General features: G+C 36.9%; 1 protein-coding gene across 1 annotated transcript in view; it reads left to right on the top strand.

The window, feature by feature from the left end:
- The window catches only part of LOC138854055 (cell adhesion molecule Dscam2-like), a 440,761-nt gene that overhangs the window by 184,289 nt on the left and 235,968 nt on the right, over window positions 1–20,504 (top strand). Inside the window, exon 3 of the mRNA XM_070094791.1 lies at window positions 2,285–2,423. Within this exon, the coding sequence (XP_069950892.1) occupies window positions 2,285–2,423 (139 nt within the window). The remainder of the gene's footprint in view (window positions 1–2,284; window positions 2,424–20,504) is intronic.

The raw sequence follows: 20,504 nt of genomic DNA, 5'->3' as shown, positions 1-20,504 counted from the left end.
GTATGCCACGGAAGAAAACTTATTTCCACTTTACCTTTCTCTTGCTGGTGCCAGTAATATGCAAGATGTATTTATACGAACCAAGTTTGCAGTATGTGGGTGGTGGTGCAGGGTGGGTGGTGGGTGTAGGGTGGGTGTGAGCCGGGCAGGACTTACCCACACTGCCACACTTCACTATTATTTTTATTATTATTATTATTATTATTATTATTATTATTATTATTATTATTATTATTATTATTTAAATTCCTTTTATGTAGTGCTGTACACTGTGTATTCTTTCAAAATACACTTCTCACTGCGCTATACTGGGATCATTGTTTTATTATTTACACAGCAGCTAGGCCTACGCTAACTTTCTCCTACACTTCTATGGAAAAGTTTATTTCCTGTTTAGTAGAGGTAACGGTTGTATACTCAATTTATGTATGCTGTGATTCCCTGCACCTCAATGCTACCACCACTCGTTTTATCTCTTATGACTATAGTAATTACTCAACCGTTATTAACACTTCACTGGACCTCTGGCAATAGTTCGCTAGTGCCAAGCGCTTGTAAGATATTCCCATATCTACACTATATATTGTACGCTATACTGGGGGATAATTAAGATTACTCTTATCTACAATTTAGTTCACTATGTCACTGCACATATATATCCTTGTCACTCACTATATTACTTATAAATAGATCAATATTTGTTTATTTCCACTTGTGTCGACATCCGGCAATAATTCACTAGTGTTGGTCAGGTCTATTTCCCACAGTAACCGTTCCTCCACCGGCACTCTCAATGTGACACTATAATCCATATTTTCCTATTTAGTGTTCACTGATATTCACTGATATCCCTAGTGTGAGCAGGGTAATATTTAGTGAAGGGATTCAGGGAAACCGGTTATTTTTATATGCTGGACTTGAGTCCTGGAAATGGGAAGTACAATGCCTACACTTTAAAGGAGGGTTTGGGATATTGGCAGTTTGGAGGGATATGTTTATACGTATATGCTTCTAAACTGTTGTATTCTGAGCAACTCTGCAAAAACAGTGATTATGTGTGAGTGAGGTGAAAGTGTTGAATGATGAAAGTATTTTTTTTCTGGGGATTTTCTTTTTTTTTTTTGTGTCACCCTGCTTCGGTGGGAGACGGCCGACTTGTTGAAAAAAAAAAATATACCACTTGTTCCTGGTACAATAATATAAAATGCTGCTTGTTGTACTAGTACACCAAACAGGGATTATAATGAAATTATCCTAGAGTCATCCACGCCATTATATGTCCTTGTGTACCGAGTACAACATTCAGTTCCGCTGGATGCGCTACTCTTAAAGATTGTATGGTCCAGTGGATTAGGGCGTCATGAGTTTTCGCCCACCTTGAAGCGGACCAAAGCAGCATGGGTTCGAGTCCTTGGCTAGTTCAGTATGGTTATTGATATATATATATATATATATATATATATATATATATATATATATATATATATATATATATATATATATATATATATATATGCAAAACAACCACTCTGAAAGAATAGAGAAATTCCAAGCGCTTTCGTGACTACTCACATTATCAAGTTCCTTGATAATGTGAGTAGTCACGAAAGCGCTTGGAATTTCTCTATTCTTTCAGAGTGGTTGTTTTGCATATTTTGAAATCACCTGTTTACTGTGATCTTATTGCATATATATATATATATATATATATATATATATATATATATATATATATATATATATATATATATATATATATATATATATATATATATATATATATATATAAGAGAATATGAATTACACAGTTTTTTTGTCATGATTGAACACTTGCGACCACTGCTATTGCCATTTTAAGTGGTCAGGCAGTGATCAACTGCTCGCGTCCACTGATACTGCAACATAACCTGGGCTGGTGAGGATTCCTGCGAAGGTCTTCAGGCAGAACTCGCTATTCATAAAGTGGATATAATGAACATTATTTTGCATTCTTTGACATTTTTTCAGTTCTTTTCTAGCACTTTAATGGTGTTACTTTCAACATAAACTCATCAATGAGGCTGACTTGATGCTGGAGAAGGCCTGTTGATCCTGAGGTCTCTAAATACACTCACCTTCTGCGACTTAAGCATGATTGTCTCCCATTTTCAACTCGCTGAATGACTCCCAGGGTTTTAGTTTTCCTCATATTTACAACAGTTTTTACATGAAGATCTGTGATTTCATGCATCTATGATAATGACTTTGGCTGACCTGATGAAAACCCTGTTGTTCTTCCTGGCAGGTGTTGACTAACGGTTCACTGATGATTTGGCCGTTCAGTGGCACTGACTACCGTCAGGACGTGCATGCCTCTGTTTACCAGTGCCGAGCTGCCAATCCCTCGGGCGTGGTCCTAGCTCCTCCCACTACACTCAGAGCAGGTCAGTATTTGTGTATCATGTGTTACCAATTCACTTAAATGCCTCAATATCGGGCGATCATCACTATCTTGACTGATGAAAAACTTGGCCAAGATTACCTGACAGAGGACGTATATGCAGCAGGAAATATTCATAACCCGGAAAAACGAGAATTTTATGATGTATATTATCACCATCTCATCGTGTTCACGCTTTATATGTTTGATTTCTTGGAATATTGCTAATAAATGAAATACAATATAAATATAGACAATACACACGAAGATGAAAGGTAAGATACTTTTGCAGCAGTTGGGTATCTTCACTGTCGCAACGTTACGCCACCGAAGCTGCATAGGGAGGTGACGTAGAGACAATGTTTGTAAATAACTCTGAAAACAAGTCTGTAGCTTCGGCTACACGCCCATACTTATCTAAACTGTTGTATTCTGAGCACCTCTGCAAAAACAGTGATTATGTGTAAGTGAGGTGAAAGTGTTGAATGATGATGAAAGTATTTTCTTTTTGGGGATTTTCTTTCTTTTTGGGTCACCCTGCGTCGGTGGGACACAGCCGACTTGTTAATATATATATAAATAAATAAATAAATATATATATATATATATATATATATATATATATATATATATATATATATATATATATATATATAACGCAAGGTGCTTTGTTTTGGCCCTCATAAACAAAGCATCATACGTTTTCTCTCACCATGAGGGTGGCCAAAACAGCATGGGTTCGGCTCCTTGGCTCATGCAGTGTTGTTATTGATCAATACCAATATATATATATATATATATATATATATATATATATATATTTATATTTATATATATTTCTGTATATTTATATATATTTATATATATCTATATATATATATATATATATATATATATATATATATATATATATAATGTATATGTATATATATATATATATATACATACCGTCCTGCCAGGAGTGTGAAACAGAAAACTGTAACTGTTTCACATGATGGAGGGATTACTGGTGTCCTTTTTTTCTGTCTCATAAACACGCTGGATAACAGGTATATCTTGCTACTTTTACTTACACTTATGTCACACTACACAGACATGCACATGTATATATATGCATATGCACATCTAGTTTTTTTTTCTTTCTTCTTAATAGTTCTTGTTATTCCTTATTTCCTTTATTCTCCATGGGGAAGTGGAAAAATATCTTTCCTTCGTAAGCCATGCGTGTCGTTCGAAGCGACTAAAATGCTGGGAGCAATGGGCTAATTACCCCTTCTCCTGTAGAAAATACTAAAAATGTTAAGAAAAACTAGGATGCTTGAATGTGCGTGGATGTAGTGTGGATGATAAAAAAGAGATGGTTGCTAATGTTATGAATGGAAAGAATTTGGATGTCCTAGCTCTAAGCGAAACAAAGCTGAACTGGGTAGGGGAGTTTCAGTTGGCAGATCTAAATGGGATTAAGTCAGGAGTATCTGAGAAAGTTAGAGCTAAGGAACTGGTAGCAATAATGTTGAAGGATCAGTATGGAAGGAGAAGAGGGAATATTAATGTATAAATAAAAGTATTATGTGGATTAAAATAAGGGTCAGATGCGAAAAGGGGGTCATAATAAGTGTGTATGGTCCTGGAGAAGAGAGGAATGTAGAGGAGAGAGAGAGATTTTGGGAGATGTTAAGTGAGTGTGTAGGAACTTTTGAACCAAGTGAGAGATTAATTGTGGTAGGGGACTTAATCGCTAAAGTAGGAGAAACATTTAAAGAGGGTGTGGTAGGTAAGTTTCGGGTGCCATGTGTAAAAGATAATGGGGGGCTCGTTTGACTGAACTTTGTATAGAAAGGAATTTGGTTATAGGTAATACATATTTTAAGAAAAAGAGGATAAATATACAAGATAAGATGTAGGGCATAAGGACAATAGATGGATTACGAATTGGTAGATAAAAGACCGTTGGGCAGACTTCAAGATGTACTTGTTTATACAGGGGCCACAGATATATCAGATCACTTTTTAGTTGTACCTACAGTGAGAGTAAATGTAAGAGGGGATACATTGAAAATGGAAGCAGCAAGTAACGAGTGAGGTGAGGGTTTATAAGCTAAAGGAGGAGGCAGTTAGGATAAGATATAAACAACTATTGGAGGATAGATGGGTTAGTAAGAGAACAGGCAATGCTGTTGAAGATGTATGGTGTAGTTTTAAGAATACAGTGTTAGAGTGTTCAGCAGAAATTTGTGGTTACAGGAAAGTAGGTGCAGGAGGGAAGAAGAGTTATAAGAGAGAAAAAGTTAGCATATGAGAGGTTTTTGCAAAGCAGAAGTGATGCAAGGAGAGAGGAGTCTAGGGAGCGAAAAAGAGAGGTTAATAGAGTGGTGAAGCAATGTAAAAAGAGAGCAAATGGGTGGGTGGGTGAGATGTTATCAACAAATTTTGTTGAAAATAAGAAAAAGTTTTGGAGTGAGATTAATAAGTTGAGGAAGCCTAGGGAACGAATGGATTTGGTAGTTAAAAATAGGAGAGGAGAGTTATTAAATGGAGAGTTAGAGGTATCGGGAAGATGGAGGGAATATTTTGAAGAACTGTTGAATGTTGATGAAGATAGGGAAGCTGTGATTTCGTGTATAGGCCAAGCTGGAATATCATCTTGTAGGATTGACTAAGAGCGAGTTGTGAGTGTGGGGAAAGTTCGTGAGACAGTTGGTAGAATGAAAGGGGGTAAGGCAGCTGGCATTTATGGGATGAAGATAGAAATGTTAAAAGCAGGTGGGGATATAGTTTTCGAGTGGTTAGTGCTTTTATTTAACATATGGATGGAAGAGGGTAAGGTACCTAGGGATCTTCAGAGAGTATGCGCAGTTCCTTCATATAAAGGCAAAGGGGGCAAAAGAGAATGCAAAAAAAAAAAATATAAGCGAATTAGTCTGTTTACTATACCTGGTAAAGTGTATGGTAGAGTTATTATTGAAATAATTAAGAGCAAGGCGGAGAGTAGGATAGCAGATGAACAAGGAGGCTTTAGGAAAGGTAGGGGTGTATAGATCAAGTGTTTTTAGTGAAACATACAGGTGAACAGTATTTAGATAAGGATAAAGAGGTTTCTGTGGCATTTATGGATTTAGAAAAGACGTATGAGAGGGTGGACAGGGGGGCAATGTGGCAGATGTTGAAATGTTTTGAATAGGAGGTAGGTTATTAAAATCAGTGAAGAGTTTTTACGAGGATAGTGAGGATCAGGTTAGAGTATGTAGAAGTGAGGGAGATTATTTCCTAGTAAAATTAGGCTTTAGGCAAGGATGTGTGATGTCACCGTGGTTGTTCAATATAATTATAGATAGAATTGTAAGAGAAGTGAATGCTCGGGTGTTGGAAAGAGGTGTTGGGTTAAAGATAAAGAATTTAGCACCAAGTGGGAGTTCTTACAGTTGCTCTTTGCTGATGACACTTTGCTTTTGGGAAATTCTGAAGAGAAGTTGCAGATGTTGGTGGATGAGTTTGGGAGGGTATGAAAAAGAAGAAAATTGAAAGTGAACAGAGGAAAGAGTAAGGTGATGAGGATAACAAAACAAAATTAAGCAACAAAAGATTGGATATTAGATTGGAGGGAGGTAGTATGGAGGAGGTGAATTTATTTAGATATTTAGGAGTGGACGTGTCTGCCGATGGGTATATGAAAGATATGAATCATAGAATTGACGAGGAAAAAAGGCAAGTGGTGCACTGAGGAGTCTGTGGAGATGAAGAACTTTGTCCATGGAAGCAAAGAGGGAAATGCATGAGAGTATAGTTATCCCAATGGGTATGAAGCATGGGTGATGAATGTTGCAACAAGGAGAATGCTGGAAGCAGTGGAGATGTCGTGTCTGAGGACAATATATGCTGTGAATATATTGTAGAGAATTTGTACTTTGGAAATTAGGAGGAGATGCGGGATTACCAAAATTAATTTCCAGAGGGCTGAGGAGAGGTTGCTGAAGTGGCTCGGACACATAGAGAGGATGGAAAGCATATAGATCTGTAGTGGAGGGAAGGCCTAGTAGGGGTTCGTCCTAGGAAAGGTTGGAGGGAGGGGGTAAAGTAGGTTTTGTACGAGCGGTTTGGATCTCCAGCAAGCATGCGTGAGCGTTATAGACAAATGGCTTTTAGGACTTGAAGTGCTGTTGGAGTGTGAGCAAAGTAACATTTATGAAGAGATTCAGGGAAACCGGCAGGCCGGACTTGAGTCCTGGAGATGGGAAGTACAGTGCCTGCACTCTGAAGCACGGGTGTTAATGTTGTAGTTTTAAACTGTAGTGTAAGCGCGCCTCTGGCAAGACAGTGATAGAGTGAATGATGAAAGTTTTTCTTTTTCGGACCACCCTGCCTTGGTGGGAAATGGCCGATGTGTTAATAAAATAAAATACGTCGAGACGAATAGGTAAAACTAGCCAATAGCAAAAACTCATTTAAAATTAAGTCATATCTTAAATTTTCTCTTATTCGTTTAAAGATATATTTTTTCATTAATGTTAATTTAAAAGTTAATAATTTCGTACCAAAAGAACCTTAGAAAACTTACCTAACCTTATTATAACAAGTGCAATTTAATTTAGTCAAATTCAACTAAATATATTTTAGATAAGTTTACAATAATTTAATAAAGAACAAACACAATGAAATATATTTTATATCGTTAGGTTCAGAATGATTTTTCCGAAATTATTGTATACACAAATTTTTGCTTGTCTTATTCGACAAGAAGAGTGTTGTTATCTAAGCCAATATATCACAAAGTTTTACCTATTCGGCACGACACATAGATTGTGATGTCACCTGTTTACTGTTATTATATATATATTTATATATATATATATATATATATATATATATATATATATATATATATATATATATATATATATATATATATATATATATATATATATATATGTCGTGCCGAATAGGCAGAACTTGCGATCTTGGCTTAAATAGCAACGTTCATCTTGCCATATAGGACAAGTGAAAATTTGTGTATGCAATAATTTCGCCAAAATCATTCTGAACCTAACGAAAAAAATATTTTTCACTGTGTTTGTTTAGTATTAAATTACTGTAAACAAATCTATAATATAATTTGTTGGGTTAGGTTAAAATAAATTGCGCTTGTTATAATAAGGTTAGGTAAGTTTTCTAAGTTCCTTTTGGTGCAAAATTATGAATTTTTACATCAACATTAATGAAAAAAAAATATCTTTAAACGTATAAGAGAAAATTTTAGAAAGGACTTAATTTTAAATGAGTTCTTGCTAATTGACCAGTTTTACATATTCGGCACGACATATATATATATATATATATATATATATATATATCTATATATATATATATATATATATATATATATATATATATGTATATATATATATATATATATATATATATATATATATATATATATATATATATATATATATATATATATTATGTAAAAATTTACTCATCAAAGTATAAATACGTGTATGCATATACATGGTAAAAATGCCTTTCTGCTTTATCTTCTACTATTACTATTTTTACTACTACTGCTAGTACTATTTCTACTACTACTACTACTACTACTGCTGCTGCTACTACTACTACTACTACTACTTCTACTACTTTTTCTACTACTACTGCTAATAATAATAATAATAATAATAATAATAATAATAATAATAATAATAATAATAAGAAGAAGAAGAAGAAGAAGAAGAGAGTAGAAGAATTATAATAATTAAATTAAGTGCTGTGCCCATAAAGAATATTTAACACGAACTCATCTTCAGTACATAACACAAATTTGATGTTTGCAATATAAGAGTGTGTTTCAGTTGACATTATAGGATAAGAAGGTTTGTCTCGTGGACATTATAGGATAAGAAGGTTTGTCTCGTGGACATTATAGGATAAGAAGGTTTGTCTCGTGGACATTATAGGATAAGAAGGTTTGTCTCGTGGACATTATAGGATAAGAAGGTTTGTCTCGTGGACATTATAGGATAAGAAGGTTTGTCTCGTGGACATTATAGGATAAGAAGGTTTGTCTCGTGGACATTATAGGATAAGAAGGTTTGTCTCGTGGACATTATAGGATAAGAAGGTTTGTCTCGTGGACATTATAGGATAAGAAGGTTTGTCTCGTGGACATTATAGGATAAGAAGGTTTGTCTCGTGGACATTATAGGATAAGAAGGTTTGTCTCGTGGACATTATAGGATAAGAAGGTTTGTCTCGTGGACATTATAGGATAAGAAGGTTTGTCTCGTGGACATTATAGGATAAGAAGGTTTGTCTCGTGGACATTATAGGATAAGAAGGTTTGTCTCGTGGACATTATAGGATAAGAAGGTTTGTCTCGTGGACATTATAGGATAAGAAGGTTTGTCTCGTGGACATTATAGGATAAGAAGGTTTGTCTCGTGGACATTACAGGATAAGAAGGTTTGTCTCGTGGACATTATAGGATAAGAAGGTTTGTCTCGTGGACATTATAGGATAAGAAGGTTTGTCTCGTGGACATTATAGGATAAGAAGGTTTGTCTCGTGGACATTATAGGATAAGAAGGTTTGTCTCGTGGACATTATAGGATAAGAAGGTTTGTCTCTTGGACATTATAGGATAAGAAGGTTTGTCTCGTGGACATTATAGGATAAGAAGGTTTGTCTCGTGGACCTTAAACAACATCTCACATACTTAAAACTTCATTTTTAATTATTTTGGCACATTATATTCTACACTTCCTTGTGGTCTCCCATTAAGATTTGCTCAGTAAAAACATTCAACGAGCTCTTTTCGACATTTGACATCGCCAGTGGAGAAGCAAAACACATAACACACAAGCCTCAAATTGTGCAAATTGTTGCGCTGTTTCCAACCATTAAGTTCAGGGAATGACGTCCACATGACACATAAAACTCTCGAGGAATTTCTTTTATGATATTCGCATGAATACATTTATTCTTTCCCTTCATATTGGGACCACTATCATAGCCCAGACCTCTGCATTTATGTAAGTTTAAGATGTTCTCTGAAAGAAAATCAATCATGCTTTTATAACATCCTTAGTATATAGAATTCAGCTATTGTTGCATAGGTCTTTTGCCTATAAAAATCATTGTAAATGAGAGTTCCTCCTCTATACTTACATCTAGCATACAGTCTATAATATACCTGTGGTTAATATATTATTTTCGTGAGCAGTATTCCCCAACAAATTTATTTAATACTTAACTTGCTTTCTCGCATTAATGAATGTGTTCGTTGTTAAGCTGGACGTATTTCGGTGGTTGTGCCATCTGAGGAAGACATCCCCGTACTCCAAAATCCCGGTCCCTTGTCTTACAATGGATGTCATTGGAATATTGCAGACTGCCTCATAAAATGATAAGGAAACTAAAAATTCATGTAGAAGCTATGAAAATTATCAAGAGTAATCACATGGAAACTAATATACAAATTTCATTAATGAAATTAAATTGGAACTTATGCGGTCCAAGTCTAATTCAAACCATTTACAGAGACCAAGACCAATATTCTAAAATACACAAACACATTAAGCTTAAAGCTGCTTAAAAGTTGCATTATCACGTTAAGAACAAAGAACATTTAAAAGTAATCAGATGCAGCACTTAGAAATTATCGCATAAGAAGCAGTATATCAATATTTATAATTTCTTCCAACTGGGATCTTCTCAACCTTTTTTTTGTTAGGTAAAGCACATATGCAACAGTTAGGTATCTTTATTTCGAAACGTTTCGCCTACACAGTAGGCTTCTCCAGAAGCCTACTGTGTAGGCGAAACGTTTCGAAATAAAGATACCTAACTGTTGCATATGTGTCTTACCTAACAACCTGTCGGTATTTTATACCATTTTAATGTTCAACCTTTTTTTTCTAAGTAAGATTTCCCAGCCTTTGATAAAGAAATGAACATTTATGTGAATCAAGTTACATAAACTATTACTTAAAAGTTGTCTTGAGAGCGAATAGATTTTATAGACACACACAAAAAAATTAAGCTGATTTAACTTAGGATAAATAAAGTCAAGCACTGTGAAGAAAATTTCTCCAGAAAACAATATGAATAATGAAATTAGCATATAATAAGGAAAGTTTAAAGCTTACCAGAAGATGCATTTTCCAGCTATTGTTCACAGTTTGAACACATGATACGTTCTATCCATGCGAATATATCAGCCATTGAAGAGTGATGCTGTTCACAATAAATCTCAATCAGGAGATAGCGCTAAACCTCTATGGGAATTGGAAGCATCCAAATTAGATTCAGGCAAGAAGAACATAAATCTAGTTCCCTGAATCAAGAGCCTCTTACCTGTATCAAGTGGAAAAAATAATGCAACAGAGTAAAACAGGATTGTACTATTTCTTGGTTAAAAATGGCAAGATGGCTGAGAAGGGGAGTCTTTTTCTAGTAATTACACGGAAACAAATAAAATGGAAATGGCCTATGTAGCAGTGTGCACAGGTCGCCCAGGCTGGCAAATGGCCCCATGAATCTTGCCCAAAATACATTACACAAACAAGCGTTCAAATTTTAAATCACAACGAATAAAGCGTTTAAAGAGCAATTTGCGATCAAGTCAACAAACAATGTTGCTGCCTGGCGTCTACTTGAGGTCGTTCCGGGGATCAACGCCCCCTCGGCCCAGCCCTTGAGCAGGTGGATCAAGCCTTATCAACCAGGCTGTTACTGCTGGCCACAAGTAGTTCAACGTACGAACCACAGCCCGGCAGATCGGGTACTGACTTTAGGTATCTGTCCAACTTCCTCTTGAAGGCAGCCAGGAGTCTATTGGTAATTCCCCTTATGCCTGGTGGGAGGCTGTTGAACAGTCTTGGGCCCCGGACACTTACTGTGTTTTAATGTATTAATGGCGCCTCTACTTTTCATTGGGTGGACTATTTTGCTCCGTCTTCCCAGCCTTTTGTTTTCGTAGGGAGTGATTTCTATGTTCAGATTTGTTACCAGTCCCTTTCGAATTTTCTAGGTATAGATTATGGTGTGTCTCTCTCGCCTATGTTCTAGTGAGTATAGGTCAGGTGACTCCATGCATTCTCAGTAATTAAGGTGTTTGACAGAACTTATATGTACAGTAAAGATTCTATTTACATTCTCTAGATCTGCAATTTCACTTGCCTTCACTGGAGCTGTTAGTGTATAGCAGTATTCTAGCCTATATAGACCAAGTGATTTGAAAAGGATCATCATTGGTATGGCATCTTTTTTTTTTTTTGAATGCTCTCATTATCCATCCTATCACTTTCCTCGCAGATATGATAGTGACGCTGTTGTGATCCTTGAAACTTAGATCCTCTGAGATGAACACTCCCAAGTCCTTCACACTACTTTTTCACTGTGTGATTAGAGTTTGTAGTATACTTAGTTCTAGCTATTATTTTCTACAGTTTTACTTAAGTGATTAGTTGAAATTTGTTCTCATAGAACTAATGCGTTGCTCATTGAAAAACTTGGTTTAAATCTGTTTGGAGATTTACTGTGTCTTCAATGAATGACACTCTCATTTAGATTCTAGTATCATCTGCATAGGATGAAACGGTACTATGGGTTACATTTCTGTCTATGTCTGATATGAGAACAAGGAACAGGATGGGGGGCGAGTACTGTGCCACGTGGAACAGAGATTTTCACTGGGGTAGCCTCTGATTTAACTCTGTCTACCGTTATTCTTTGTGTTCGATTGGTGAGTGAGTTGAAGATCTATCTGTCCACTTTGCCAAGTATGCCTTTAGCATGCAGTTTGTGTCATATTACACCATGATTGCACTTCTCAAAGGCTTTTGCAAAAATATGTGTATACTACATCTGCATTCTCTTTGTCTTCCAGTGCATCCAAGACCAATGCATCCAAGACCTCTCACAACTACTGGACCACTATCCAGTAGTTATGAAAAGCAGGAGCGATCTGCTCTAAACCCATGCTGCCCTGGATTGTACAGTTGTTGGTAATCCAAATGATATGCTATAATGCTTCTTAGAAATCTTTCAAAGATTTTTATGATTTGGGACGTTAGAGCTATTAATCTATAGATCTTTGCTATTGCTCTGCTGCCACCTTAATGGAGTGGGGCTATAGCCGTTGTTTATAACGACAGTGGGATTACACCCGTATCTGTGCTCCCTCTCGATAATATACTTAAGGTACATGAAAGAGGTTTCTTGCAGTTGCTAATGAATACGGAGTTCCACGAGTCTGGGCCTTGGGCTGAGTCCATGGGCATGTTGTTAATGGCCTTTTCAACGTCCAATGGAGTTAGGGTTATGTCAGAAATGTGGCATACATTAACAGAGTTTTGAGGCTCGTTTATGGAAAAAACATTTATAATGGCGATCTTTAGGCTCGCTAAACACAGAGTCGTACTGAGACTTCAATATCTCACTCATTTCTTTGTTATCATCTGTGTAAGTTCCATCTTCTCTGAGCAAGGGCCCATATTAGATGGGGTTTTTGCTTTGTTTTTGGCACATGGAAAAATAATTTATTAATATTTTTCCGAAAAATAGGATACTCTCCCATCGTTAAACTTAAAAGCACCATAAATCCGAAGATATATTCTTTTTGCTTTTCACATTAAGGCTTTATTTAAAATTCTCCCATATCTTGTAAAATAATATTTTATTTAGATTTTTTTGAAAACTCAATTTGATAAAATTTGTAATAAATTGGTAAATTGACACCCAAACTTCTCAAAATTACTACTAAAATACTTCTTATTAAGATACATCATTATTTAAGATTTGAAGCTAATCAGAAGAGGCATTCACTAGTTTCTAAATTGGCAAGTTGAAATTTACTCAGCTCAAAGTAAACAATAAGCTGTGTTTTAATTAAGCACTCCATTATTAAAAGTATGAAGCCGACTAGAAAAAGAATTTTCGAGTAATTGACCTGATTCCATCGATTCTAAATTATATGATCATTTCAGTTACAGAAAGCAGTTACAGAAATCACGGTCTATGTATCTTACTTGTGAATCACCTTTGTTAGCCGGGTAGTCAGTGGTACCTTCAATCTCACAAACCACTGAAGTACACTCGTCCTGGAGAACAGAGAATCATTTATTACCTTCAAATCTTCTCTATTAACTTTCCCTATCTTGATACTTCTTCCTGATGCCACTCCCGGCTGCCACTCTCCAACTCACTGCTGGTAATATTTTCCTCCTTACCAGATCCAACCATCTCACATTCACTCCCAAACTCATCCTTCTTATTCCGACTGAACTGATGTGTTATCATCCAGAAAGTATCATCAATAATAATTTAAATTCATTCAGTAGAAGCATTCGTCAGTTCTATTTATTCAAAAGAACATAAGAACATGAGAAAGGAGGAACACTGCAGCAGGCCTACTGGCCCATGTGAGGCAGGTCCTAGTCACCTACCAGCTTATGACTGACCTAAGCTAGTCAGGTCCAACTCACATCCACCCACACCCTCTCATGTATTTATCTAACATATTTTTAAAACTAACGTTTTAGCTTCAATGACGGCAATTGGGAGTTTGTTCCACTCATCCACAGTGCTTACCAACAGCCTTCCTAAATCTGAATTTTTCCAACTTAAAACGATTGCTGCGAGTCCTGTCTTGGCTAGATATTTTTAGCGCTCGATTTACATTCTCTTTATTTTTTCCTGTTTTCCGTCTATACACCTCAATCATATCCTCCCTAATTCTACGCCTTTCTATAGAGGGCGGATTCAGGGCCCTCAGTCTGTCCTCATAAGGAAGATTTTTGATACATGGGATCAACTTTGTCATCCTCCTTTATACGTTTTCCAGTGCATTTATATCCATTCTGTAATAAGGTGCCCAGAACTGTGCAGCATAATCTAAATGAGGCCCAATCAAAGATATATGGAGCTGAACAACCTGAGGACTCCTATAATTTATGCTTTTTAATATGAAGCCAAGGATTCTGTTCACTTTATTGCGAACACTTATGCACTATTGTCTTGGTTTTAAATTACTGCTAAGCAGAACTCCTAAATCTTCTTCACAATCACTAATATTAAGATCTACATTACTTAGTTTATATGTGGCATGGTTATTTTACTGTCCAACATTTAGAACTTTGCATTTGTCTATATTAAACTGCATCTGCCACTTTTCCGACCACTGCATCAGTCTATTCAAATCTTCCTGGAGTGCTCTAGTGTCCTCATTAATATTTTGGTGTCATCGGCAAACTTCCTTATGTCGCTATTTATTCCCTAATCTATATTGTTTATGTAAATTGTGAAAAACAAGGGGCCCAACACTGACCCTTGTGTATAACCGCTTGTGACATGCCCCCACTCTTATTTCTCCCCATTTATGCAAACTCTCTGCTGCCTATTTGTCAATCACACCTCTACCCAGGAAAAATTTCTCCTCCCATTCTGTATGCCTTAATTTTCGTCAATAGCTTCTGATGTGGAACTCTATGAGAAGTCTTACTGAAGTCCATATACACAATATCGTATTCATTACCATGATCTACCTCCCCAAATACCTTAGTGAAAAAGTTTGTAAATTCGTAAGGCAGGAACGCCCCTTTTTAAAACCGTGCTGAGATTCATTAATCAATTTATGCCATTCAAGATGACTACGAGTTGTCTCGGCAATTACTGATTCCATAAATTTTCCTACTATGGAGGTAAGGCTTATTAGTCTATAGTTCGAAGCTAAGGACTTATCTCCTGCTTTGTAAATAGGTGTTATCTTTGCCATTTTCCTCTTGTCTGGCACTATGCCTGTTTATAGCGATATGTTGAAAAGATTAGCCAAAGGTTTGATAAGATCCTCTGTGCATTCCTTTAAAACCCTTGCAAACAGCTCATCAGGACTTGGGGATTTGTTAGGTTTTAATTTCTCTAGTTACTCTAATCCTGCAGAGTTAATTATCATCCTGTTCTAAATAATTTATTTTTTCTGGAATTTCGCTAGTATCTTCCTGTATGAAAACAGAAGAAGTAAGTGTTAAAAATTTCACACATTTTCTTACCACTGTCTGTGATCTGACCTGACTTGCTTTTGAGTGGACCTATCTTGTCCCTAATCTTACATCTGCTTGCCTGAAAGAAACCCTTTGGATTAGTCTTCGAAACCCTTGCGACTTTAGCCTCATAATCCCTTTTTGCTTTTCTTATTCCCCTTTTAATTGACTATATTGATTTCTTAACTGCCCATCCCGTCTTTTGATACGCCTACTTATGCCTCTCTTTTGACAAATGAGATACATGTTTGATCTAATTTCTCTACTCAGAAGATGAGTTGTCTGGACAGCTAGAACTATGCTCTGAAAAACGTCATATCGGCACCCAACACCACCTACCCGACCCATAGTCAGGTTTTTCTAATTAAGCCCACCCATGTAATTTCTCAGTCCCATGAAACAGGCCAAGCAGAAGTTTGGGACAGAGACTTGATTGTAGTTATTGGGGTAACTCCGTATGTTAAAACTAAGTGATTTGTGATCGCTTTCCCCAAGCTAATCATTATCCTCAAGATTATTAATTAGTGAATCTTTATTGGCAAGTACCAATTCAAGCAGGTTGTTTCCTCTAGTTGGCTCTGTCACAAACTGTTTTAAAAAGTAATCCTGAATCGTATCAAGAAAGTCACTAGACATAAGATCTCCTGTCACATTGTTCCAATCAATTTGTCTAAAGTTAAAATCTCCCATTAACACAATATTTTCAAATCTAGATACCTTATGAATTTCGTCCCATAGCAGCTTACTGCACTCCCTGTCAAAGTTTGGGGGTCAATAAATCACACTCAAAATAAATTTTTCACGACCCTTGAGAAACTGTAGCCAAACAGATTCTGTGTCCAATGCTTCTACTTTTATATCTTCTCTAACACAACAAATTAAATTATCACTGACATACATCGCCACTCCACCACCCTTCCTGTTGACCCTGTCAGTGTGGAATAGTTTATAGCCTTGTATGTTGCATTCAAAAGGCATTTCTCTATCAGGTTGAACCAGGTCTCCTTTATAACAATAATATTCATATTGCCTGCACATGCAAGTCATCTTAGATTCTGTTACAAAATGCGATATCTATAAAGTAGAGACATCTCCAGAGAATACTAGAAAATCAACATATTGATCGCCCTCTATCATCTAGCCTTTTCTGGTTTTGTAACAGTTTGTCAGAAAGTATTCTGGTCCAGTTATCCTTTAAAATTATGATAAATTTTAATAGTGCTTTAGGATTACAGCTGATAGGATACTAACTAACGAAATTAAAATTGAGAAGTTTATTAAGTTGTCTAGGTGGACAAAATCAGAGGAGATAAATTAATGACCCTAACTGGGGACCATCAGCAGATCCTCCATGAAAGATATAAAACTCCCTTAATACTGAATCTAAGTTCAGCTTAACCAAATCCCCGACTACGACGGTGTATAGATGCCACACAAAATAGGTCAGAAGCTTTAGTGTGGGGACCTGGGTTGACTTAGAGTGCAGGTACGACACACAACCTCAGCAAAGCATCAAAAATTATTAGGTCTGAAATGATCTGTGAACCGAGTTACACAGAGTTATAAGATGTATGTTTTGACTCACCAACGACATTATACTCAACCAAAACAGATTCTAAATAAACAAACAGACAGCTATAAAGAGGTGTTTGTCCAGCGATGACCAGCTATCGAGAGAGAACGATTTCTCGACATCAGGTGATTTCTCGTGACTCGCCTCTGGTACTGCAGAGATACTGGCAGCTAAATAAGCGAGCTAATAGTTAGCCAGGCAGTTTACCAATGCGAACAGCCAACCACAACTCTCAAACAGTGAGCATAGTGAAGTGCAAATGCTACATCTTACCTAATGATATAGCTAAGTCAAATAATAGTATAAAGCAATATATTTTCAGTTTAGCTATTAATAAAAATATCAGCAATATAAAAATATATGAAAGATAATATACATCAAATATACATTATATACATTGTGTCCCTTTCAGCAGGTGCAACAGACTCCTACAATTAGTATAGTAAACCTTAAGGGAGTTAGTCACACTCTACCCTTTATTGTCTCTCTTTGTTTGTTGATCAATTGCGTTGCCCTTACTAAAAACTTTATTTTGAATATTATCTTTAAGCATATCTCTGAGGTATCCTTGTAATATCTGCTATTTTCAACCCTAGTATTGCAGCCTGATGCTTTCCCACACACACCTATACCTTTATAATCTATCAGTTTAAAGTCCTAGACAAATCAGCAATGGCCCCCTCAATCGAATTGGCTAATGCAACCACTCCAGTCCCAGAGAGATGTACCCCATCCCTTGCATACATGCCATGTTTGCCATAGAATTTGTCCCAGTTAACAATGAAAGTGATTGTAAGTTCCTTGCAATGCCTGTCCAGCCAGCAATTTACACCAATTGCCCTCCTAGACATAAATTCATTGCCCTCTCTCCTTCTAGGCAAGATGCTACATATGATTGGGACCCCTCCCTTTGATCTAATTACAGATATGGTTGACTTGTACTAATCAGTAGCTCCTGTCTCCTGTCCTTCTTGATATCATTTCCACCAGCACTAAGATAATGGGCTTATTTCCATTACTTGACATAATATTATCCAACCTGTTGACTATGTCATCAATACCATCTCCTGGGAAACACACGCTCTTTATCACCTTCCTATCTCTGTTACAGAAAGCAGAGTCCATGTATCTTACCTGTGAATCACCAACCACAACAAAACTCTTACCTTTGTTAGCAGGGGAGTTGTGGTACCTTTAACCTCAGTAACCACTGAAGTACACCTGGAGAACAGATAATCGATTACCTACCCTCTACCTTCAGATCGTCCCTATTAACCTTCCTTAGCTTGATACTTCTTCCTGAAGTGTGAACCACTTGCCACATTAAGTGGCTGCCACTCTCCAAGTCACTGCTGGTAACCTTTTCCTCCTTACCAGCTCCAACCATCTCAGACTCACTCCCAAACCTATATAGGCAAAGTTTCAGCCTCCCATTTTCCTCCTGAAGACGTAGGATCTCCTTCAATACTTTAACCTGAGGTTCTAAAGCACTACAGGAGCAACTGCCAAATTGGGAATAATGCATGATGCCACCCAACAGTAGAGTTATCCTTGTGTTCAGGAAACCATACCTGTGGTGAAAATTTGAGATGCATGAAATGAGTCATTCTCCAATTATGGCACATATTTCAACAATTCTAAGATTTTTACTGTTTTTGTGAAACAATAAATTTTCCTATAAGCAAGCAAAACTTATCCTGACACTGAGGTGAATCTGCTATTAAATACTGAAGTCATTTAGAAACTGAAATTTATTTAAAGTGATTTAACATGAATAAAATTTCATACTGTTTTATTCATAAAATCGTTAAATCTGCAAGAACACATCTGAGTTTCACTCTGCCCTGTCGTCGTATTTTCTGGCACTAAGGATTTTGGAATTGCCCTGAGCCATTTCAGGATGTTGAAAGTAGAGTCAATAACGGTTATCAGTTGTTCCTGAAATTTGGTCCCCTTTATCGTACGCAATAGATTAAATTTTGAAACCGTTTGGATGACGTATTCTCAAGTTATGAGTAAAATAAAACAGAAAAGTAGGAGGAAGAAAAAAAAACGGCAGCTTCTTAAAGGTAGCTGAACAAGGTCTGGAAAAATTCGCATTGAGCGGTTTAAATAATGAGTTTGTAATTCCTTAGAGTCAAAATATTACTTAATAAATACATTGGGAAGCTTATAATATTCATATTTTAATTTATGTGTACATTCATTTTTTCTTGAGGTTCAGAATGCATTCAAATAATTTGTCAGTTGTACAACATTACCGATACACAAAAACATATACATGCATCTAGGTACTGTACCTGTGTCCTGAGCCTCCCACCATAGGTTGAAGGTGAGCATAAAGGCCCACTACTCTAGTCCCCATACACTTTTACCTGTCTTGTATACTTACCAGTTTCACTATTAACATAACTCACCTGTGTTGAATACTTCTTAGCAGTCTTATAGACACATGTATGTAGTATCAGTTAGTTATAAATGTATTGTACAAGTATTGGTTAGGTGGGTGTGACTTATTGCCTGATTTTTGAGCTCCTTCATGGATGTGAGTACTTTGTGAAATGATCATTTTCTCCCTAAACTGACTCTTAATTTGTTGAAAGAAAGACAAGCTTGAACATAAAAACTCAGGCGTGACCCGCACCTGTGACACACCGTATATCTTACTGACAGCGTCTACCTTACGGACAGCGTCTATCTTACGGACAGCGTCTATCTTACGGACAGCGTCTATCTTACTGACAGCGTCTATCTTACTGACAGCGTCTACCTTACGGACAGCGTCTATCTTACGGACAGCGTCTATCTTACGGACAGCGTCTACCTTACGGACAGCGTCTATCTTACGGACAGCGTCTATCTTACTGACAGCGTCTACCTTACGGACAGCGTCTATCTTACTGACAGCGTCTATCTTACGGACAGCGTCTATCTTACGGACAGCGTCTACCTTACGGACAGCGTCTATCTTACTGACAGCGTCTACCTTACGGACAGCGTCTATCTTACGGACAGCGTCTATCTTACGGACAGCGTCTATCTTACGGACAGCGTCTATCTTACGGACAGCGTCTACCTTACGGACAGCGTCTATCTTACGGACAGCGTCTATCTTACGGACAGCGTCTATCTTACGGACAGCGTCTATCTTACGGACAGCGTCTATCTTACGGACAGCGTCTATCTTACGGACAGCGTCTATCTTACTGACACTGCCTTAGTTACTTTCTCTCCCAGCCGCTTACTCGACCCTTTTTCCCCATCCTTCCACTTCCTCTTTTTTTTTCAATAATTTTTATTGAATTTCGGCAGTAAAAATTATCACTATGGCCCTGCTGACCTGTCAACATTTTGGCCTTGTTGATCTGTGAACACTGTGACCCTGCTAAGCTGTCAACACTGTGACCCTGCTAAACTGTCAACACTGTGACCCTGCTAAACTGTCAACACTGTGACCCTGCTAACCTATCAACACTGT

The sequence above is a fragment of the Cherax quadricarinatus genome, chromosome 48 (assembly GCF_038502225.1).
Source record: "Cherax quadricarinatus isolate ZL_2023a chromosome 48, ASM3850222v1, whole genome shotgun sequence".
Taxonomy (NCBI): domain Eukaryota; kingdom Metazoa; phylum Arthropoda; class Malacostraca; order Decapoda; family Parastacidae; genus Cherax; species Cherax quadricarinatus.
This window is presented reverse-complemented; position numbering and strand designations above follow the sequence as displayed.